The following is a 25,089-nucleotide window of genomic DNA, read 5'->3' as shown; positions in this document are numbered from 1 at the left end:
CTCCTGAAACACTGCTGAGCTTTCCTTCCTAACCAAGTGATTTAATTGACATTGAGAATGTGAGTTGAAACTAAAAGAGATGCGGTGGCACATCATTTAAATGATACAAGAGAATTTTTAAAAAGGTAAACCCAAGTGTATAACCTTAAAAAAAAGAGTCTGCAGACAGTCAGTAATTGTTTTCGACACTTTCGCCTTCCAAAATAATGAACTTAGGGAATAACTTGTTTTAAAGTAAATGTTTATACAATAAAGAAATGAGAAATAGCCAGGCCTACAACACAAGCAACTATGCTACTTGTGAAGCTAAGTGTGCTACTTGCTGTACACAAATAAGCCTAATATCAACGTGAAAGGCGATTTCAGAAAGGGGGACGTGGCACTATTCAGCCCATTTGTTAAGTGTTACATCTAATAGCACAATAATGTTCACAATGATTTTAAGCTAGCACATAATGAAATTTCTTCTAAATCACAGGACAATTTATTTTATACTAAGTAATTTTATTGTTTGGAGAAGGCAATGGCACCCCACTCCAGTACTCTTGCCTGGAAAATCCCATGGATGGAGGAGCCTGGTAGGCTGCAGTCCATGGGGTCGCTAAGAGTCAGACACGACTGAGTAACTTCACTTTGACTTTTCACTTTCATGCATTGGAGAAGGAAACGGCAACCCACTGCAGTGTTCTTGCCTAGAGAATCCCAGGGATGGGGGAGCCTGGTGGGCTGCCGTCTCTGGGGTCGCACAGAGTCGGACACGACTGAGGCGACTTAGCAGCAGCAGCGATTTTATTGTTAAAGAATTTAATGTATTCCAGTTCTTTCCAAGGTGGCAATTCATGTCTGTAATATCTATCTATTGATTCAAATATTCTTAAAGTAACTTTTCCCTTAATTAATTATGATTTGTTTAGCTATCTCCACAGCTCTGTAAGGTAGTTGTTAGGTCACAGAGCTCATATTCTATACATGATTAGACAGGTTAAGAAAAAGAACACAGAGAACATTTTTCTGGAATAATTCACTCCCCAAAAGGAGAACCAAACCACAGTGGCCTCCAGGGCAACTTCAAATGATACAAAGTGGCAGTAAGCTTAGGTCAAAGATACAAGTTAAAATAGCTCCAATGCTCTATTTTTCCAGAAAACATCTGACAGAACAGTTAAGGATCTTCTATATTTCTGGATTCTTTTACCAAGAGCTTTAATATCCAGATTTCTTAAATTCTACTTGAGGACAGGATTCCCAATATTCTTTTTCCAAATGCTTCCTGCTACACAACACAAAAGCCCCACAGGCTCTAGATCCCTGTGATTACAGGAATCTGTGCTTTGTGCTTCACAAAAACACAGCATCTACAAAGGGTACACACTGCCTATTACTAACAAGTTTCCAAACAGGTCAGAGAAGAGCCCATCCTTCAGGAAAGATAAAAAGAAAAACAATGACTCTGATAACTCTGGAAAAAAAGAAAATGAAACTCCAATAGTTATCTCATGATCTGCTGCCACATAAGAGATATTTTACTTTACCTGAGGCACTGACTTTTATGCTTGTTCTTTCTTAACAGTCATCCTTTCCCAAATATCAAAACAGATTCAACTTAAGCTACTGCAACTTTGCCTACTAGTGAAATGGGGATACAACCATCCAAACTTCTGGCTGGAAGGGTAACCTGAGGATCCCAGATATAAAGCCCAGAGGACAATGCCTGGCCCAAAACAGCTCTCAAAACACAAAGCCAAGGAGAACTCTACAGTCTTCCACTCTGCTCAGCTCCTTTATTCAGACTATGCTGCTAAGTCACTTCAGTCGTGTCCGACCCTGTGCGACCCCAGAGACGGCAGCCCACCAGACTCCGCCGTCCCTGGGATTCTCCAGGCAAGAAGTCTCATCAGGAAATGTAGCTTTAACAGCTGTTGTAACCAAAACCAGGTAAGGTAGTACTAACCCAACAACAGAAAGAACTTGAGTCCCAACCACCACCCCATGTCAAACAAATCAAAAATCAAAAAGAAATTAACTCACATGAAACAAAAGGAAAAAAAAAAAACAGATAAACTGGACTATGTCAAATTTTAAACTTTTGTGCATCAAAGGACACAACAACTGAAAGAAAAGACAACCCAGAGAATGGCAGAAAATATGTGCAAATTTATATCTGTTAATGGTTCATATCTAGTATATACAAAGAATTTTACAGCTCAACAATTTTTAAAAGCCCAATTAAAAAGATGGTAAAAGAACTTCAATAGGGCTTCCCTGGTGGCTCAGTGGTAAAGAATTGGTCTGCTAATGCAGGAGACACAGGTTCTATCCCTGGTCTGGGAAGATCCAACATACTGTGGAGTAACTAAGCCCATGCACCACAATTACTGAATCTGTGCTCTCGAGCCCAGGAGCCACAACTACTGAAGCCCAAGTGCCCTAAAGCCATGATCTACGATAAGAGAAGCCACTGCACCAAGAAACTCATACATCACAACTAGAGTAACCCCACTTGCCGCAACTAGAGAAAAACCCATGCAGCAACGAAGACCCAGAAGGGCCAAAAATAAGTAAATAAATAAACAAAATTTTAAAAAAGAACTTCAACAGACGTTCTTCCACATGGTCAAGGCACATGTGAAAAGATGCTCAACAGTACAATAATCATTAGGGAAATGCAAATCAAAACCACAGTGAAATACCATCTCCCACTAATGAAAACAAAACAAAAAATTAAGTGTTGGTGAGGTTGGGAAAAAACTACAAGCCTGAGCACTACTGGTAGAAATGCAAAATGGTACAGCTGCTATAGAAGAGAGGATGGCAGCTCCTCAAAAAATTAATGGAATTACCAAATGATCCAATAATCTCACTTCTGGGTGTATATCCAAAAGAATTTAAAGCAGAGACTCAAACAGATATTTACTTGAATATCCACATTCATAACAGCATTAATCACAAAAGCCAAAAGGCAGAAACAACCAGTACCCATGGTCAGATAAATCAATACACAAAATATGGTATATCCATACAATGGATATTATTCAGTCTTTAAAAAGAAATTCTGACACATGCCACAACATGGATAAACCTTGAAGATACTATACTAAAGACAATAAGCCAGTCACCAAAGGAAAAATACTCTAAGATTCCAATTATATGAGGTACCTAGAATACTCAAATCTAGAGACAAAATGTGTAACAGTGGTTTCCAGGGGTTGGGGGAAAATAAGGAGTGGGAGTTGTTGTTCAGTTTGGGAAAATGAAAAAGTTCTAGCACTGGATGGTGGGGACGGTTGCACAATAATGTAATTAATGCCACTGAAGTGTACACTTAAAATTGGTTAACAGGGTAAATTTTATGTTCTGCCTAGTTTAGCACGATACATATATATATATGTTATATAAGAATATGAAAACTCTCATTCAGCTTTCAGTTCACTGACTTGTCCTATGCCTCAGTGTACCCTGTGCTTGTTTCAAATTCAAATTCTTAATGTAATTTCATAAACTTGAAAGAAAAGTAACCACACACTCTCAAAATCAAGACCCAGATTTACTCACCTGTTCTGGATTCCTGCAGGATCATTTTTTAGATCATAGAAAATGGCACCTATAACCAGTCCCAGGAAGACTGTCACAATTAGCTTTTCAAAAAGAAAAAAGAATTTCAATTAAAGGTAAAAACTTAACACACCCTTTATTATTAAAATATATCTGGCTACTTAATCAAATCTCTCCACTGATACAGATATTTTAAATGGCTTGAACACAGTCCTCAGGAAAATATAAAATGTACATGTTACTAGACTGCTTTTTGAGTTAAAGTAAAAATAACTTATTCATGTGTTCAGGAGACTGACAGGAAGACAAAGCAGAAAAGCTAAGATTCCCAGCATTTTAGCGGGCACTGCCAGTTCATGGTCCAGTTCAGGCTCTGGGGCCTGGGAACGACACGCAGTGAAGCAGAACAATGCAAGCACCCAGAAAAGTAGTTTGGGGGCAAAATAAAGCCCAACTGGCTGAGAGTTCTGGCCTAAACTCTCAACCTTTGTGCTAATGAAGATGCATAGTGTGATATTTCAAGAGGTTCCAATAAAAACAGGATATCCTTACTCTTAACATGAAAAACCAAATGAAAATAAATAAAAATTTTAAAGTACACTTAAAAAAATTCTAACAATGAAATTTTACACAATAAGGAAGTAGGGGTGAGCTGAGTCCTCTATCCGACCTGGGGAGTCCACGCCTACAATGGAAAAGTGCAGTGTCACTGTCACCAAAGCATTCGGCCAGCTCTTGCTGAGGCACCGAGTGCTTCCATTACCCACCCTCCTGTCACTGCTCCTCTAGCAGCCTCAGCCTAGAGGGTCTACCACCAACAGCTGGACTAAGCTGCCAAGTCTTCGCCATTCTTACCCACCTTTGCTGACTCCTAAGAGTGTTTGATGACTCCTAAGAAACTTCTAAATGTTCAAGCTGGTTTTAGAAAAGGCAGAGGAACCAGAGATCAAATTGCCAACATCAGCTGGGTCATCGAAAAAGCAAGAGAGTTCCAGAAAAACATCTATTTCTGCTTTATTGACTATGCCAAAGCCTTTGACTATGTGGATCACAATAGACTGTGGGAAATTCTGAAAGAGATGGGAATACCAGACCAGCTGACTTGCCTCTTGAGAAACCTATATGCAGGTCAGGAAGCAACAGTTAGAACTGGACATGGAACAACAGACTGGTTCCAAATAGGAAAAGGAGTACATCAAGGCTGTATATTGTCACCGTGCTTATTTAACTTATATGCAGAGTACATCATGAGAAATGCTGGACTGGAAGAAACACAAGCTGGAATCAAGATTGCAGGGAGAAATATCAATAACCTCAGATATGCAGATGACACCACCCTTATGGCAGAAAGTGAAGAGGAACTAAAAAGCCGCTTGATGAAAGTGAAAGAGGAGAATGAAAAAGTTGGCTTAAGCTCAACATTCAGAAAATGAAGATCATGGCATCTGGTCCCATCACTTCATGGGAAATAGATGGGGAAACAGTGGAAACAGTGTCAGACTTTATTTTGGGGGCTCCAAAATCACTGCAGATGGTGATTGCAGCCATGAAATTAAAAGATGCTTACTCCTTGGAAGGAAAGTTATGACCAACCTAGATAGCATATTAAAAAGCAGAGACATTACTTTGCCAACAAAGGTCCATCTAGTCAAGGCTATGGTTTTTCCAGTGGTCATGTATGGATGTGAGAGTTGGACTGCGAAGAAGGCTGAGCGCCAAAGAATTGATGCTTTTGAACTGTGGTGTTGGAGAAGACTCTTGAGAGTCCCTTGGACTGCAAGGACATCCAACCAGTCCATCCTAAAGGAGACCAGTCCTGGGTGTTCATTGGAAGGACTGATGCTGAGGCTGAAACTCCAATACTTTGGCCACCTCATGCGAAGAGCTGACTCACTGGAAAAGACCCTGATGCTGGGAGGGACTGGGGGTAGGAGGAAAAGGGGACGACAGAGGATGAGATGGCTGGATGTCATCACCGACTCGATGTACATGAGTTTGGATCAATTCCGGGAGCTGGTGATGGACAGGGAGGCCAGGCATGCTGCAATTCATGGGGTCGCAAAGAGTCAGGCACGACTGAGCGACTGAACTGAACTGAAGAAGACTGGATAAACATCACTTTTGTGTTTAAGATTTTTAAGGTTGATAAAATGTCTCTTAAAGATATTTTTATAAACAAAGATTTAGGGTTATGTTATAACTTATATAAGGAAATTATATTTATTATACTTTTAATTAAATTTTATTAAATGTATAAATATAAAGATATAAGAGATGATCATCCAAAGAAAACAAAATATCCTACCATATACCTTGGAATCTTCAGAGTTAGAAAAAAACCCCAGCACTACAACAGTGCAACGGTATCAAAGCTTGTAGTAACTTGTCAAGAGACTTTTGGCAAGAGGCAAACAAAACTGGAAAACAAGATCATGATCTGTGAAGACTAGCTTGTGAAGACCAGAGTCTGGAAAAAATATGATTTAAGATGTACTTAAATACTTCCTTGCTAAAAAACCACAGTCAGAAATTTGAAAAAAAAAAATTTTTACTACCCTGGCTTATCTTAATTACCTTCAAAATGTACTATACTTCATGTCAACAGATCAACTCCCAAAGTAAATAATGATGATCCCATTAGCATGTGTGCATGCACATGTATACTAATCCATACTTTCACACTGTAAAACTCCAAGAATATTCAGACTTTTAAAAGCGGGCACTCTACATGCTTTGCATTCAAACTTAATAACATATTAACAGACTGTCAGGTTTAGCATTAAGATGTTTCCTAAAGGTTTCAAAGCGCTAAAAGTATTTTCAAGGAAAGTTTTCAAACACTGACAAAGTGATTAAGCTCATAATTTTAGCATGATTTTACAAGATGTGTCTATGTTATTCCTTTTTCCATTAAGCAAAAGAAAACAAACAGGAAGACTAAACCTTGCTCATTGGAGCAAAGAGACTCTATCCTATGAGTTCTGTGCAGATGGAGTCTTTTGAACAGAAGGGGGAAGAAAAGGAAATTTCCTAAATATGTAATTCTAATTTTGTTCAATTGTATTTAGCAACATTTTTCAAGGTGAATTCTAAGGGATGTTTATGGCTGTTGCTGAAAAAATTAATCCATAGTCAAATGTTAAATGTGCTATTAGAAACTATGACTCTCCCAGAGACATGATAGGATTTTCCCAATTGATTTGACCAGGAAAACTTTGGGACATTAAATGAATATTAAATCTTATATAGAAAATCCATTCATTCCAATACCTTCCAAAGACAACCTTTGGTTAAATGCATTACCAAAAGCAAAGTCTAGCTCATGTAAATGACTAGTTCAAAAGTAACTATTGCTATAAGACTATCCACACGAGATTTATCAACAGGAAGCCATAAAATATTTTAATAGCTCCACATTCAAACACTTAGAGAAGTAAAAGACAGACTCCCAAGATTAAAAAACCCTAAACAGAAGTCAGCAAGCTATGGCCCTAGGCTTATTTCTGTTCAGTCCATGAGCTAAAAATGGTTTGTGGGTTTCTTGGACCATTTTTTTAATTGCAAAAAATACATATATATTTCTTGTCATGTGAAATTCATATACAATTAATATTTCAGTGTCCATGAAAAAAGCTTTATTGGAACAGAGTCACGTTTATTTTTTAAATGTATTTATGGCTACTTCCTTCCTAAAATGGCAGGGTTGACTATCTGAGACCAAGACCATGTGACCCACAAATCTTACAGTATTTACTCTTTGATCTTTTACAAAATTGGTTTGCCTATTTCTGGCTTAAGCTAACTTTCCAGGACTGACTCATCTGAAAAAAAGAGTTTCCTCCCACAGGCAGATGCTCAGGGAAAAACAAGATTCTGTCCTTGTTCTGTGAGATTATCACTGCTGTGAACATTGTTGGGATTCCTGTGGCAGAGTTGAGTTCACTGAGGAGGAAAGCACCTGAACATACAACCTGGAGACACTAGGCCTGCCTGGAGCTGGAATCTGAAGAAAGCCCAGCACCAAAAGATGCATAAACCTGGCGTACTATTAAAAATAGCCCCACATTCTAATCACCCCTACCCAGAACTACCACATAGGGTCATTTCCTGGTATTAGCAGGGGGATCCCCTTGGATACCAAAATCTACAGATGTTCAAGCCCCTCATATAAAATGGAGTCATACAGTCAGCCCTCCACATCTGTGAGTTCCTCCAACCTCAGTAGGTGCAGAACTTGCAGATACTGAGGGCCGACCATATGTGACTTGGACAAGATATTTAGAAACCACTTTCAGAAGCAAGTGAAATTTCTTTTCCAAATAAAAAAATCTAATACATAAATCACACTAAAGAATCAACACTCATATCATTTTACTGTTGAACAATGGATAATGAGGTTGACATTATTCACAGAAGTTGTTCCCAAATAACATCAAATCTACTAAAAGAATTAAAAAGTATCCTTGACTGAAAGTACATAAAACTGTTCATGTTCTGACAAATGCCAAATAACAAGTTAAAAGTGTCTGGATTAATGGGCAATATGTCTTGAAGGATATAGGCTCTCGAAATTAATACTTAAAAGGCAACAGTACCACAGTATGAAAATGATGCATGTATAGTAAGAAATCAGTGATATTTCATTAGAGCCAACAACACACCATCTTTCAGTACTCAGTAGAAATTCAATGAAAATAAAATCAGCTACTCCCAAAATAACTGGTTAAATTGACTTCCTTAGAAAGGATGAAAAAAATGAGGGTTTTGGATGACAGAGGGCTTAAGAATAACAGAAAAATCATAAAGGAGTAATCATCAACAACTATCAATGAAGTCAGGCAAAAGAGAAAAAGGAACATTAACTCAACTCAATTAAGAGAAGGTCAGTCTGACAGTGAAGAGTCTTATTGAACAGAATTCCAGTCTGCTTACTACCTTTGTGTTAACTGCACACTGTTTTAGGTATCTAGTGCTCTCCTAAGATCAGAACCCCTAAATGAGGAAGGCTGATTAGAAGGGACAGCATCTGTAAACAGGCTCTTCAAGAAAACAGTGAGAGGCCCTATTGCTTTCAGGGGCATTCAGCAACACCAAGCTGAAGGTGTCCCTGGCCACCTGATGTAAGATGCAAACCAACCAACTTCTTTCCTTTCTTTCCCTCTTCCCTTCCTTTCTCATTTCCTTTCTCTATTTCTCTGCTTAAACTCTCTTCCCAGCCCCTTTTACCATCTGACATGCTATTTATTTCTATATGAATTTATCATCTGCCTCTCCTCATAAGAAAGCTCCCCAAGAGCAGGGATTTTATTTTTGTTCATGGCTATATACAAGCTCTAAAATGCAGCACATAATCAATAAGAACTTATTGAATGCATCAGGAAATGAACATGCACAGCCATCAAAAAACCACAAAATGTGGTCAAACATTTTCTTTACTTAACAAGTTTTGGAAAAAAAAATTTTTTTTCTACAAAAATTATCCATTTACAGCTTGTCTGAACCAAAAAAATTCTGAGTGGGTGATCAAAAAAAAAAAAAAAAAAAAAACCCACTAAAAAATAAGTCTTTCTAAAAGTAAAAACCTAATTAGGTTTTGCTTATTTCTATACCCTAAATGGAATGGGGATAAATAAATATAGCATGGGCAGAAGATAAGCATAATGTCCCCCAAATGAGTTTTTTACAGCATATTAGAAGACTCCGGTAGGTTACCTGAGCTATAGAAGCCTGGGGATTACCCAGTAAATTTTTGAATGAACGCCTGGAAATCCATTTGAGCTGATGACAGAAGGAGGTGGCATAAGTGACCTCCTTGTAGGATGGAAGCTTCTTCCTTCTCTGATCCCCTGAGAATTTATCTAATTCAACTTTTGTTTCCTTGAAGAAGGAGGAGTTGACATAAAACTCAGCTAATTTTTCTATGAGTGGAGTATCTTTTTTGGAAGGCTCTGCAGTCTCGTTAGCTGTGGAATAAAAGCAGATAAAAAGGAAACATTATTTTTAAAATAACAGCAGATTGAATCCATTTTTCTACAACCCCTTTCTTAGATTTTACTCTAGCACCTTCATTCTAAAGCTCGAGTATAAAAAAATTATGGGTTCTTTCACTGATTTACAAGGTAAGAAAACAAACTAAATTGGCCTCCCTCCATAAACTTACGGATACAGCAAATTCACTGATCTTTTCCTAATTTTAATATTGGGACCCTAAATCTTTCAAAATAGACTTCTCACAATTTGGAGTTATAATTCCTAAAAAAGCCAAACAAAACACCTGGTCCTTGCTTTTTACAATGAATAAATGCATAAATTGCCAAGTTTCTTATTTCAAAACACTACATAGTTGGCCCTCTGAATTCGCAGACATGGAACCCAGGGATATAGAGAGCCTATAGAGGGATTGAGCATCCTTGGATTCTGGTATCTACAGGGCATGGGGGGAAGGGGTTCTGAAACCAATCCTCCATGGAAACCAAGGGACCACTCTGTAAACAATGGGCACTTCTTTTAAAATGGGAACTCTTGTTAGAACTGACATTGTCCTATTAATGCTCATTTACAGATTAAATAAATAGCACTCTCACAGATGAAAAAAATCTGTGTTGACTGATGTTATTAGATTGAACGTTTGTGTGTCCCCAAAATTCATATGCCGAAACCCAATCCCCAGTGTGATGGTATTTGAATGGAACAACTTTGAGGGATGATTAGGTCATGAGGCTGGAGCCCTCAGGAGGTGGGATTAGTGCTCTTATGAAAGAGGCCCCAGAGAGCTCGACTCCCACCACGTGAAGAAGCTATAATATGGTCGCCCGTGTATGAACCAGGAAGCAGGTCCTCAACAGACACTGAATCTGCTGGCACCTTGATCCTGGACTTGCTGTTTCCAGAATTGAGAGAAGAAAATGTCTATTATTTAAACCATTTGGTCTATGGTATTTTTGTTGCAGCAGCCAAACAAGCTAGTACAACCCGTATCAGAGGACAGCACTAATATAAATTCAAACAGCCATGGTTTAATAAGCTATCACATTGCTAAACTTTAGCCAACTCAGTTAGAAAATAATCTGTGATTCTCAACAGATTTGCTTACCTTCATCACCTATGTCTTCTCTATTTAACACCACAGCAGAAGAATCTCCATTAATGATGTCCAGGAAGAAGTCTGCAGGGTTATTATAGGGCTCACAGTGGAAACCTGCAAAAGAAGGTAACTCAGATACACAAAAATTGATAGTCCTGGTAAATAAAGACTGTTTTAGAGAGTGAGGGAGGTGCTGCTAGGGAAGACAGAATCTAGTAATTTCTCTCTCATTTTTCTTCTCTCTTCTCCCCTCATTAATTTATATTTTCTTTTTATATATTTAATCACACAATATTTCAACAGTTTTCTGACTTCGCAAAACAACATACTCCAAACCAACCTTGGACTATTAGAAAGTCTTACATTAGAGCTTGGTCCCGACCCATCATAATTCATGAGACCTGAAATAGCTAGCAATATGCTCTGGTGCTTATCAGAACTTCTTCAAAAATCTAGACATGGGTTTAAAAAAAAACACACATTGAAAAGCCATGGAAAGACTAAGGTTCTTTAAAGAAAGGCAACAAGCAAAGCCAGCTAGGCACAGAAGGACTGTGTTTGGGAGAGGCCTGGGGCATGTTCTGCTCTTCAAGTTCACTAAGAGACTGCTAGAATGCTAGTACCCACTTCAGCAATGATTATTTCTGCCCCTACTAAATTCAGGTCCAAATGGTTATTTATTATGCTATTATAATTCCAATATAGAGAACAAATCACCAGAACAGCATTCTCAAGAGAATGTAGCTGGGACAGCACAGGTGAATGCTTACCTTGACCTCTCCTGGCACTGTAACAGGGAAGAACAAATCTGACTCCATACTGGATCTATTTCTTTTACTTTAACCTTTGTATTCTATTGCTTTTGCTACAAGTTAAGAATGTTGCCTGTAGCCTGAAATATATGGGATAGCTCATTCTCCAGGGTCGGATCTCTAAAGGTGTAACACTTTTCCATTCATATAGAGATAAAAAGTTCCAGAACAAAGAATAACATTTGTCTTGTTGGAGGTTTATAGGAACACCATGACCAGACCCACACAGACAGATGCAAGAACAAAGGATTCCAACACCAACAAGTTTGCAGCAATCAACCACACCCCCTTTCCTTTTAGTATAAAAGAAGCCTGATTTATAACATGGGTAAGATGGTTCTTTGGGATGCTAGCCCATCATCTTCTTGATCTGCTTGCTTTCCAAATAAAGTCGCTATTCCTTGACCCAGCAAATTATCTCTTGATTTACTGGCCTGTTGTGCAGCAAGCAGTATGAGCTTAGACTCAGTAACAACCTGATCATCTGAACTCAGCTTTGCCTATAGTCTAACCCTTAGGTTCATCTCCCCCAAACTCTAGACCCATGTAGACTTAATTTTAAATGACAGAGATTAAACAAAGACATTTTAAAATATGGCTGGCAAATATTGTACACTATATTTGAAGCCATGGAGCATCATCTATAATCATATCCAAGTACCTCTAAAACAAAGTAGACTGCATGAGTCATTTAAAAATTATATATTTCCATTTTAAATAGAATCAGGCAGTCCAGAACCATCAGAAATGTTGGCCCACTGAAGTCAGACTTATGACTATCCATTGTATTGACAGGTAAGTTGCATACATGCTAAATCCACAACCTAATATCACTAGAAAATTAAATATAATAGCATCTCCATTAACCCTCACCAAGGAAAACCAATATCCCATGTAAGGGAAGAACATGATAAACCTTAATCTGTATTAGCTAAGAAGACAAATAACTTAGGGACATTAGATCTTTCCAAAAATATCCATCTAACAGAAAACTGGCCATGAGGTCAATATATTTATTGAACTGTTAGGGGAAGGTCACCAGAACTGAGGACGACAGATATAGCCCCATTAGAAATACACACACACGCACAAAAACATATGTGTGCACGTGCATGTACTCAAACAGGACAAAAAAGAGACATCAATAACAAACTGGCGCTGCAAAGTAAAAAAAAAATTCTAACACCAAACTAACCGAAGATGTTTCGGAGCAGTGGAAACTGTGATATATGTATATCTACTCAAAGATCAAACAGTGCTCCAAGTGACTCCTTTGTTCTCCTTTAGGATACTATTAATGAAGGATCTTACAGCACAAAAAAGGCAACCATACCAATGGCTCCAAAGTAACCCAAGGCCTCCTGAGCAGGCCCGTGGAACATTAGTCTTCCTGAGGCCAACAAGGTGAGGCTATCAAACAACTTGAAGATGGAATAACGAGGCTGATGAATGGAGAAGATGATTGTCCGTCCTTGTTTAGACATCCTAAATTAATAGTGAGAAGATAACAATGAGTCATTAAACATCTGAAACTTACATTTCTTGGTAACATACTTTATTACTCCTGCCTTTAGATCATTTATTCCTCATTCAACTTGATTTTCTCTTACCAACTCCTCATCTCATATAATCTATCTGATAATTAGGGAACCTAAACTCAATGTTTTCATGAAACTGGGGTTTCTAAAGTGTTTTCCATGGGCAATCTAGAATCAATCAGAATATTAATTAAAAATGTATATTCCTGGACAGTCTACTCAGACCTGCTGGGTCCAGGGAAGCATATTTTAACAAGCAGCCAGGTAATTTGTAAGTACACTCAAGTTTGAAAACTTACTATGAACTAAATCTTAAAACAATGGTCATATGCCCCATCCTTATTGATCATTTATTTAAGTCTTCTGGCTCTTTCGGAACTAGTTTTCAATTCTCTGCCTTAATAATAAAATTAACATTACTGAGTACTCACTATATCTTTTTTTTTTAATTTTTTTCCCTTACAATAACTTTATAAATCTTGATTTTTAATTTACAATATTGTATTGGTTTTGCCATACATCAACATGCATCCGCCACGGGTGTACACGTGTTCCCCATCCTGAACCCCCCTCCCAACTCCCTCCCCATACCATCCCTCTGGGTCATCCCAGTGCACCAGCCCCAAGCTTACTATATCCTGCATTGAATCTGGACTGGCGATTCGTTTCTTATATGATATTATACATGTTTTAATGCCATTCTCCCAAATCATCCCCCCCTCCCTCTCCCACAGAGTCCAAAAGACTGTTCTATACATCTGTGTCTCTTTTGCTGTCTTGTATACAGGGTTGTCGTTACCATCTTTCTAAATTCCATATATGTGCGTTAGTATACTGTATTGGTGTTTTTCTTTCTGGCTTACTTCACTCTGTATAATAGGCTCCAGTTTCATCCACCTCATTAGAACTGATTCAAATGCATTCTTTTTAATGGCTGAGTAATACTCCATTGTGTATATGTACCACAGCTTTCTTATCCATTCATCTGCTGATGGACATCTAGGTTGCTTCCATGCTTTGTTTTTATAGATGACCTCATCTAAATTCTCACAATATTGTTACAAAACAGTACCAATAATTTTACCTTTATATAACAGGTAAGACTCAGAGAAATAAGCAATGGCTCAAAGCATCACAGTTAGAAGGGGCAGGCTGGGATTTGATCCCTGATCTAATACCATGGCCAAAAGATAGTAACTCCTATCTTCATACAGGAGCTACTACTTATGGATAGAAGAAAGAAAAGCCAAAATCACCACTTAAAAACTATTACTGAAAACAATAAACTACTATTATTACTAGTAGTATGAGAAGAATCACATCAATTTAAACATTTTCTGAGTACTATATGCTAGCCATGGATATAAATTTGTTCTACCTCAAAAAGACCAATCGTTTTGATACAAGGAGGAATAAAAGTAGCTGAAGGTGCCTTGTAAGCCTAATAGGAGACTATAACCCATCTGAAGCTGATGTAAGTAGTGTATCAAAGGGACTGACAGGGAGAGAAGGTGGAGGAAGACAGCAAACAAAATGTGCCATAACACGATCTACTTCAAAAACTGCAAGTACTTCAGTGTCATTGCAGAGCTGAGGTGTATGTGCAGAGGCAGGGACTGGAGACTGCAGAAAAGACAGCAGTGAAAACCAGGCCCATGATGAATCCTGTCACTCAGAGTTGGCTCATTAGGCAGTAGACAGTTAAGGAGCCAGTAAAGGATTGGAAGCAGGGAGGTGGACTGGTGTGAGAACTCTGTTCTCCATGTGTGGTCTGAGGTATCGGTATTAGTATCCCCTACTAGAAATGGAGAACCTTGGCCTCCCATTCAGAGATCTAGAATAAGAATCTGCATTTTAATAAGACCCCAAGTGATTAGTATACACAGTGGAACTCTAGACAAATGAGGGTAAAGCTCTCCAATGTAAGGAAAGATGCGTGTGAGCTAACTAGTCCAAAACATAACGAAGCATAACACAGTATGATATTCTATGTTAAGTCATCATTGCAAAAAAAAAAAAAAAGCAAAATGGCTGTCTGAGGAGGCCTTACAAATAGCTGTGAAAAGAAGAGAAGCAAAAGCAAAGGAGAAAAGGAAAGATATACCCATTTGAATACAGAGTTCCAAAGAATAGCAAGGAGAGATAAGAAAGCCTTCCTCAGTGATCAGTGCAAAGAAATAGAGGAAACAATAGAATGGGAAAGACTAAAGATCTCTTCAACAAAATTAGAGATACCAAGGGACATTTCATGCAAAGATGGGCTTAATAAAGGACAGAAACGGTACACACCTAACAGAAGCAGAAGATATTCAGAATAGGTGGCAAGAACACACAGAAGAACTGTACAAAAAAGATCTTCATGACCCAGATAATCATGATGGTGTGATCACTCACCTAGAGCCAGACATCCTGGAATGTGAAGTCAAGTTGGCCTTAGGAAGCATCACTACAAATAAAACTGGTGGACGTGATGGAATTCCAGTTGAGCTATTCCAAATCCTGAAAGATGATGCTGTGAAAGTGCTGCACTCAATATGCCAGCAAATTTGGAAAACTCAGCAGTGGCCATGGAACTGGAAAAGGTCAGTTTTCATTCCAATCCCAAAGAAAGGCAATGGCAAAGAATGCTCAAACTACTGCACAATTGCACTCATCTCACACGCTAGTAAAGTAATGCTCAAAATTCTCCAAGCCAGGCTTCAACAATATTTGAACTGTGAACTTCCAGATGTTCAAGCTGGTTTTAGAAAAGGCAGAGGAACCAGAGATCAAATTGCCAACATCTGCTGGATCATCGAAAAAGCAAGAGAGTTCCAGAAAAACATCTATTTCTGCTTTATTGACTATGTCAAAGCCTTTGACTGTGTGGATCACAAAAAACTGTGGAAAATTCTGAACGAGATGGGAGTACCAGACCACCTGACCTGCCTTTTGAGAAACCTATATGCAGGTCAGGAAGCAACAGTTAGAACTGGACATGGAACAACAGACTGGTTCCAAACAAGAAAAGGAATAAATCAAGGCTGTATACTGTCACTGTGCTTATTTAACTTATATGCAGAGTACATCATGAGAAACGCTGGGCTGGAAGAAGCACAAGCTGGAATCAAGATTGCCAGGAGAAATAGCAATAATCTCAGATATGCAGATGACACCACCCCTATGGCAGAAAGTGAAGAACTAAAGAGCCTCTTGATGAAAGTGAAAGAGGAGAGTGAAAATGTTGGCTTAAAACTCAACATTCAGAAAACAATGGGATCCAGTCCCATCACCTCATGGCAAATAGATGGGGAAACAGTGGAAACAGTGGCTGACTTTATTTTTTTGGGCTCCAAAAATCACTGCAGATGATGACTGCAGCCATGAAATTAAAAGACGCCTACTCCTCGGAAGAAAAGTTATAACCAACCTAGACAGCACATTAAAAAGCAGAGACATTACTTTGCCAACAAAGATCTGTCCAGTCAAGGCTATGGTTTTTCCAGTAGTCATGTATGGATGTGACAGTTGGACTACAAAGAAGGATGAGTGCCAAAGAATTGATGCTTTTGAACTGTGGTGTTGGAGAAGACTCTTGAGAGTCCCTTGGACTGCAAGGAGATCCAACTAGTCCATCCTAAAGGAAATCAGTCCTGAATGTTCATTGGAAGGACTGATGTTGAAGCTGAAACTCCAATACTTTGGCCACCTCATGAGAAGAGCTGACTCATTTGAAAAGACCCTGATGCTGGGAAAGATTGAAGGTGGGAGGAGAAGTGGATGACAGGGGATGAGATGGTTGGATGGCATTACCAACTCAATGGGCATGAGTTTGAGTAAACTCTGGTTGTTGGTGATGGACAGGGAGGCCTGGCGAGCTGCAGTCCATGAGGTCGCAAAGAGTTGCGACTGAGCGACTGAAGTCATCATTCTCTAATGAACACTGTTAATATAATTAATTACAGATAATAAAAATATCATGGATGTATTCTCTAACTGAACCTGAATCCCAGAACTGTTACTTGACATCTTCACTTACATGTGCAATTGATACCTCAAACTTAAAATGTCTAAAATCTTAGACATTTCCATCTTCCCGTTTCTTCTTATTCTAGCATAGGGGCTTGCTTACAAGGGCATGGACATCAGAAGAAGCAAGGTAGGGTTTTCCCTGGTAGTTCAGCGGTTAAGAATAGCATGCCAAAGCAGGGGACATTGAGTTCGATCCCTGCTCCAGAAAGACCCCACGTGCCGAGAGGCACCTAAGCCCATCTGCCACAATTACTGAACCGGTGCTCTAGAGCCCATACTCCACAATGAGAAGCCACCTCAATGAGAGGCCTGTGCACCGCAACAAAGAGCAGCCACCACTTGCTGCAACTAGAGAAATTCCCCATGTACAGGAACAAAAAAAAGGTAATGATACGGAGGGCATGCCGTATAAAGATGGTGTATCCAACAGCTTTTTAAAAATGGGGAGTAGCGGTAATTGTCCCAGAGGTGGTGAGCATAGGAAACCACCAGAGTGACCGGGAAACTGATTAAATTGAACAGTTAAGTTAGTTTACTGAGGAAGAAAGGAAACATACTGAGATAATGGGAGCCAAGTTTCTCATTGTCTGAAAAGTCATTTAAAAACACGGAAAGGCAGAAGGCTAAAAAGAGCACTCAAGTGTTAGATCAGGATTGGAAATAATATAAATCCACTTAAAAAAAATATGTACACACTAATAGCGCAATAGTTACAAATATGCTTCAACATGTAAGTTCTATTCAAATTATTACACACATACATATAACATATTTATAGTAAATATATTTCCAAATAAAATATACATATGTATTTCTATGTTATATCTACATACATACACATACACATTTCCTAGGTCTGTCTGTTAAGTGGGTCTAGAAGCAACAACAGTCCCATGGCAGTGAGCACACCAAGTAATCAGATCTTGGTTTTTAAATCATAGCTAAACTGGGAGGAACCAGGACTCCATGAAGAAACATCTGATGCAGAAAAAGTACAAGATGAGCCTGGAACATCTTGCTGACCATAAGGTAAAGAAATGCTTAAAGAATGACAGGGACATGTAAAAATGACACAAAAGGCAGACTGAGGGGGCTCCCACTGGCCAAATCAGGGTGAATTTTGTCATGAAAATAAGTAAGAATAACAGATTATAACCCATTTAATAAAAGGAGAAAATGAGTAAACATATGAACAGAGAAGGAAGAAAGTTTCTTTACAGTAAAAGACCAATGAATACATGCTGAATGAATGATGTAAAAAGAAAATCACCACTTGGTTACCCTCATACTCATAGCTGATAGAGGCAATTGTGAATATAGGCTAAAACTGGTGCATGGAAGATTTTATGAGGAACAGGATACTGGCCTAATATCTGATTATCTCCCCTAATAAAATACTAATCAATTACAAAGGGAAAATAGTTATTTCATAGCATATAAAGCCAGCAGATACCAACATGACCAGCTGATGAAGGTGAACATCACCCATGATGGGAGAAGTCAAAATCACACAGCCTGATGTTATCACTGAGAATACAGCATCATTTCTGCAGCATCCCTGCCAAGAATTCATGGCATGAGTCTGATCATGAGGAAACACTGGATGGATACACCTTGAGGGTCACCCTATGAAATGTACTCTCAAATATGTGTGAAGACGTGAGAGGCAGGGAAAGAATAAAGAACTGTTCAGGATTAGAAAAGACCCCCCCCCCCCAAAAAAAAAAGGTTTCTGGAGATAATCCTGAGCCAGAAAGGGAAAAAAGAGACACTTCTGGGGCAGCTGGGGAAGTCTGACTGGAGCTCATGGACTGGATGGTGACAATATCATCAGTGCTGTGGACTCTGTGGCTGGGAAGTGTGTAAGGTGGTAAGGTAGTACTTGGTACTACTCTTCTAACTGTTCTGGAAGGGTGAAGATTTTTAAAAAAGATGTCCAAAACTTCTGAAGTATATCCTATAACCATGGTTCTCCTCCCATCTTCTTTGTAAAAGTAAATGACATTCTTTTTTTTTAATGAATTTATTTTTACTTGAATATTGCTTTACAATATTGTGTTGGTGTCTACCAAACATCAACATGACCCAGTCATAGGTATACCTGTGTCCCCTCCCTTTAAACCTCCCTCTCCATCACACCCCTCTAGGTTGTTACCGAGCCCCAGTTTGAGTTCCCTGAATCATAGAGCAAATTCCCATTGTCTGCCTAGTTTACACATGGCAGTGTATATGTTTCCATGTTACTCTCTTCATACATCCCACCCTCTCCTTCCTTCTCCCTCTGTAAATGACATTCTTTACTCCATTCTTTCATTTTTCAGGCCCCAAACCTCAGAAGTTATTCTCTCAATAATCACACCCTACATCCAGTTCTAAGCTAATCCTGTTGACTCTATTTGGAAAACAGATAGAACCCACCTACTTCTCCCCCTCTCCCCACTACCATCCTAGTCAAAGCTGGCATCATACCTCAACTGTGCTAATACAGACAGCCTCCTGACTGGATTCCTCCCACTCACCCCTGACCAATTATACAGCCTTTTCTCTACATAACTGCTGGTCCTCCGTTCTACAACTATCTGAAAGCTTGCCACATCACCTAGACAGTAAAAGCCATAGTTCTTAGAGTGATCTATAGTCTACATAATCTGCCAACCACTCAATCCCATCTCATGTCCTTTTCTAACTGTTATGAACTGAATCGTGTGTCCTCAAAATTCATGTTGAGGTCCTGACCCCTAGCACCTCAGAATATAACTGTATTTGGAGAGAGGCTCTTTACTATAAAGAGGCAGTTATGATAAATAAGGTCATATGAGTGTCATCATTCAATCAGGACCAGTGTCCTCATAAGAAGAGGAGATCAGGACATGGATACATGGAGGGAAAATGAAGTAAAAACACAGAGAGAAGACAGCTATCTACAAGCTGAGGGAGAGGGACCTCAGAAGAAACAGTTCTGCTGAATGCCTGATCTTGGACATCTAGACTCCAAAAATGTGAAGAACTAAATTTCTACGTTAAGCCATCCAGTTTGTTATACTACGCTAAGGCACCCTGAGCAAAGTAATCAATAAGTAACACCCACCCCTCTCCACAGCTTACTGGGTTCCAAACACAGGAGGCACACTCTGCCTCAGGGCCACTGGCTGTCCCTTCCACTGAACTCTCTACTCTCATATATCCAGGTCTTGTTCACTTGCTCCCAGCTCAAGACCTCGTTGAGGTCTTCCCTGATCATTCTATATATAACACAGCATCTCTATTCCACCATAGCCATATTTTGCTACACTCTCAGCCCACCTCATTTTTCATGAAACACTTACATTTGTTAACTGACTTTCCCTGCAACCAAGGAAGACATTTCTGTCTGTTGTGCTTACTGATGAATCCCTTGCACCAAGAAAAATACCTGGTATGTAGCAGGTGACCATGCAGTAGATCAGTGAAAGAATAATATTCTCATGGCATTTACCTCTTCAGGAGCAAAAGGACAGCATTTGCTGTGCTTGAATCTAAGCCAGTTGTGGGCTCATCCAGGAACAAGATGGATGGATCAGTAATAAGCTCCATTGCAATACTAGTCCTTTTTCTTTCTCCTCCAGACACACCACGGATAAACTGAGTTCCAACCTAAAACACAAATGTCATTATTAACAATAACATCCTCTGCCACTATCATTTGTTGAGCTCCTAAAATGTTCCAGCCCTAAAAGAGTTACTTCATCACATCATCCTTGTTTTCTCAGAATAGCAAATAAATGACGATATGGGAGAAGAGGCAGGCTTCTCTTTAACTTGAAGAGTAAACTGAGGTCCAGGTCAGAACTGGTAAGATATGAAACCTATGCTTTATATGTTTCTTATCAAGCCAAACATTTAGTTTTAAGACAGTTAAGCTAGAACACTAAAAGATTTGGTCTGAAATTATAGACCAAAAAGGGAGATGAAGATAGGAGCAGAGAAGTTGAAAGCATCTATAATTGTTAGTCTTCTTATAGCCTTCTGATACCCCCACCCCATCCCCAATAAAGTCATCAGTGTGGCTTGGTAGCTAGGAAAGTTCACCTCCTATTATACCACATTAGCACCTCTTACATCAAACTGAGCCCTCCTGTACCTTAACTTACTAAGGAAGTCCTGACTCATTCTACAGGGCAACTGGATGAGTAGACTATTCTATAGGGCTATTCTACATGGGAAGGTAGACTATTCTACAGGGCAATTGGCCGGGTCTTTTCAACCAGTCAGCGTTACTGTGTGGTGGGGGACCAGGAAGGTTTTGGGGGAGAAAGGAAGTAGGAAATAATTCTTATATTAATAGTCATCAATATCCTTCTGTAAAAGATGTGGAGCCAGCATGACTAAGCTCAGGAAACAGAGTATACAGGTTAGATCTAAAGGAATAGATTCAATATGAAGTCAGGTTCAATCATATTATCACTTCAATTCTTATGAGTCTTCAAAAAGATAATAATCAAGTGCTACTCATGCCCATGATTGGATCCTCTAACAACTGACCTGTAACAGACATTTTGGAGAAAAATGAGGAAACGTGAATGAATGTGGCTTATAGTCCATACAGGATAGCCCATTCTCCAGGATCTAACCTTTAAAGGTCAGAATGATTAGACTTTTCCATTCATACAGAGATAGAAAGTTGCATAACAGAGAATAACATTTGTCTTATTAGAGGTTTATAGGAACATTGTGATCAGATCCACATGAACAGCTGCAAGAACAAAAGATTCTGACATTAAGAAGTTTGCAACAACCAATCACACCCTCTTCCTCTCTTATTATAAAATAAGTCTAATTCTAATTTGGGTAAGATAGCTGTTTAGGGCATTCATCCACTATCTTCTCAGTCTGCTGACTTTTCAAATAAAGTCACTTTTCTTTGACCCAACAATTCATCTCTCAATTTACTGGTCTGTCACATGGTGAGCTATACAAACTTGGACTCAGTAACAACTAAGTAATCAGACTATTCTCTCTATATTTGTCATGCTTAAAATTTCATAAAAACTCAAAACATTAAGTGAAGTATTTCAATTAATTAGATAAATAAATTCTAAGTCAACAAACTGTTTCAGCTTATTTTCCTTGGAAATCCATGCAAGGAATGGGTAATGACTGCCTATTGGTAGAGAACTTTTACTTAAAGGTAAAGAATGGTAAATACTTTATTGGAAAGACAATATCAAATAGACAGAGCTAATACAAAGGAAATCCAATCACTCTCAAAATGAATTTAGTGGAATATGGTGGCATCTCAGAGTTATTTTTCCAAAAAAAATACAGCAAAATATACTTTACATTAAATAATGTCAGAAAGTACCATCTGAAACAGCAGCCAGCAAAATATCCCCATTCTTTGTTACCTCTACCACAAGGGGACTAAACTAGAGCCATCACAAGCTGAAAAACTCATCTTCACCAAAAGATACAGATGTTTTCCAGAAAATCTTTTTATACCTAGTCATCAACCATAAAGGTTACTCATTTATCTCAATTCTCCTTTCCAAACTTGCATAACTCACAAAAGGAGTTACTTTACTCTCCTGCCTACAGCTGTTATATCTAAAGCCTAAAATAGACCAGCATGTAACAGTCTGTAAGTAGATACTGGTAGAAGAAAGGGAGAGGGGAAGTGAGGGAGGGAGGAATGGGAGACAAAAATGTCAAAAGAAAGACTTCAGAAAAACAAGTTGGAAGCTACACAAACTACAAATAAATCCCTAGTTTGACTGAATATAATTTTGGAAGCCAACTGACAGCAAAGTGAAACACACTGAATCCTTGAATTTTCATCATTTATGAATTCCAGAAATATAATTCTCAAAAGCAATGGAAGAAAGCCTCATGGAAGAGCAGAAGAAGAACAACTACAAGAGGAAAAGAAAACAGGAAGAAGGAAAGTTAGCGGGAAGACACTGAATGAGACGCGACAACCAACCAACCGGAGGTGGGATAGGGTCAAGAGCTGCAGTCACAGAAAGGGTCACCTGCTCACAGCAAAGAACACTTCCACATACTAGAACACATTGCCACACTTGCTGCCCCAGAGTTAATCACCTTCAGTTTTTTTTAACCTGTTAACTTCCATCTTCATGTTAGGTAACCAGTCACTTTTCTCATGGCTTCAGAAAGCAGCCACTCTTGACCATACATATTATAGAAAATCTCTGAGTAAGTCATACTATCCACACAGGTGAGGTCCTATTTGCTGACTATGATATTATCAGTTTTTTCCACATTACCTTGGAATCTGCCACTTTATCCAGACCTAACTCTTGAATAACCTTGTTAATCCGTTCATTTTTTTCGTAACTTGTCATAGTTGTTGGAAGCCGAAGGGCTGCTGAGAACTGTAAGTTTTCTCTCACTGTCAGAGTTCCCATCACAACATCATCCTTAAAGAAAAATGGCATTTTAACAAGATATATCAGGTCTTTTCTAATACCATCACTCTGTAGTATATCTAACTTATCCACAAAAATAAGATACCCAAGTTCTAGCTAATAATGAACTTGTGTGTGTTGTGTGCTCAGTCATGTCCCACTCTTTGCAATTCTATGGACTGTAGCCTGCCAGGGTCCTCTGTCCATGGGATACGCCAGGCAAAAATATTGGAGTGGGTTGCCATTCTCCTCTCCAGGGAATCTTCCTGACCCAGGAATGGAACCCACATGTTTTGCATCTCCTGCATTGGCAGGTGGATTGTTTACCACTGTGCCACCTGGGAAGCCCCAATAATGAACTTGCAATTAAACAAATTACAATAATTCCATGTTCAGACAGCTGCATAGCCTGATGGATTAATTTTCATTTCTAACCTGTATACCAAGAGAGAACACAGGTCATTATGATTATTACTGGCAGACATTTATAGAATGCTTTACACAAGGATTATATAACACTGTTCTGAGCTAGGGGAAGGAGAGAGGTGAGGGTAAGGCAAAAAAAGTAAAATAGTAATGTATTTTAGAAATGATATGATAATAAGAGTTGATACTACTGCCCTTACAAGGGTCATATTCCAGACTTTCTTTTCATTTAATACGATTCTGAATCTTATAGGATATTATGAAAAGCGGGTATAAAGAAAAGTTGTTTCTATGATTATGTCATATAGTCAATTGGAAGCACACTCAACTATCAGCCAAGGCACTTGCCCATATGAAAAATCAGAAGAAATCTAATAGGTAAAGTCACAAATACTTACTTGTACCACATAACCTGAGTTACATTTAAAATTGGCAGGTCGAGGTGCTCCATTGATCAAAACATCTCCAGATAATCCATGTGGATCCTTCCTTGCAGCTAAGATATCTAACAACCTATAAAAAGACATACGTTATTGCTTTTTTTCCCCCCCAAATCAGGCTTTACCTCTTAGCTAATTTGAATCCAAATTAACAGATCAAGAAATTACATGGTTTAACTAAAATTATATACATATATTGTAAATCTTACCTTCTTTTTAAAAATTATATGCTATAATAAAGCCCCAAAATATGAAAGTAAAGCTCCCTTACCTGATCCAGCACAGACCACCCAAACTGCCCCCTTGGTTGTCTGACCTTGGGGGTCTCCAGGCAGGCAATGTGATCCTTTGCTTAAGATATAAGCCTTCACTATGCCATTGGCTCCTCTCCCCACTTTCAATTTTATCCCCTTCCTTTTCCACTCCATAGCTCAAGTCATAGCTGACAGCTGTATGTCAATCACCTTATCGAGTCTTGTTAGTGTCCTATTAGTAAAGCTGACCTAATAAGACTTCCTCAGGACACAATCACAAGCCAGCACAACTGCACCTTATCTGTAGCAACCAATACCAAACCAGACATGCAGAAAATGTGCAACAAACAGACACCTGCTCATACGAAAGTGTTCTTTAAAAGCACCTTAAAACTGGGGGTGGGGAATAGGTGAAGGAGATTTGAGAGGTACAAACCTCCAGTCATAAAATAAATAAGCCACAGGGATGTAACACACAATATAAGGAATAGGGTCAATAATACTGTAGTAACTTTATACGGGGACAGACGGCCTGACTTATGATGGTGATCATTTGATGAATGCAAAT

At 38.8% G+C, this 25,089-nt stretch overlaps 1 protein-coding gene across 10 annotated transcripts in view; it reads right to left on the bottom strand.

The window, feature by feature from the left end:
* Window positions 1-25,089, bottom strand: part of ABCG2 (ATP binding cassette subfamily G member 2 (JR blood group)) — a 127,546-nt gene that overhangs the window by 12,133 nt on the left and 90,324 nt on the right. For all 10 annotated transcript variants that reach the window (XM_019962484.2, XM_019962485.2, XM_070791194.1 and 7 more), the window contains 7 exons: window positions 24,226-24,340; window positions 23,261-23,413; window positions 20,473-20,630; window positions 12,782-12,933; window positions 10,646-10,750; window positions 9,265-9,515; window positions 3,553-3,635 (listed from right to left, as the gene is read on the bottom strand). In XM_019962484.2, the coding sequence (XP_019818043.2) occupies window positions 3,553-3,635; window positions 9,265-9,515; window positions 10,646-10,750; window positions 12,782-12,933; window positions 20,473-20,630; window positions 23,261-23,413; window positions 24,226-24,340 (1,017 nt within the window). The remainder of the gene's footprint in view (window positions 1-3,552; window positions 3,636-9,264; window positions 9,516-10,645; window positions 10,751-12,781; window positions 12,934-20,472; window positions 20,631-23,260; window positions 23,414-24,225; window positions 24,341-25,089) is intronic.

This window comes from Bos indicus, chromosome 6 (assembly GCF_029378745.1).
Source record: "Bos indicus isolate NIAB-ARS_2022 breed Sahiwal x Tharparkar chromosome 6, NIAB-ARS_B.indTharparkar_mat_pri_1.0, whole genome shotgun sequence".
NCBI lineage: Eukaryota > Metazoa > Chordata > Mammalia > Artiodactyla > Bovidae > Bos > Bos indicus.
Note: the sequence above shows the minus strand (reverse complement) of the source record. Positions and strands in the feature narration are given on the sequence as shown.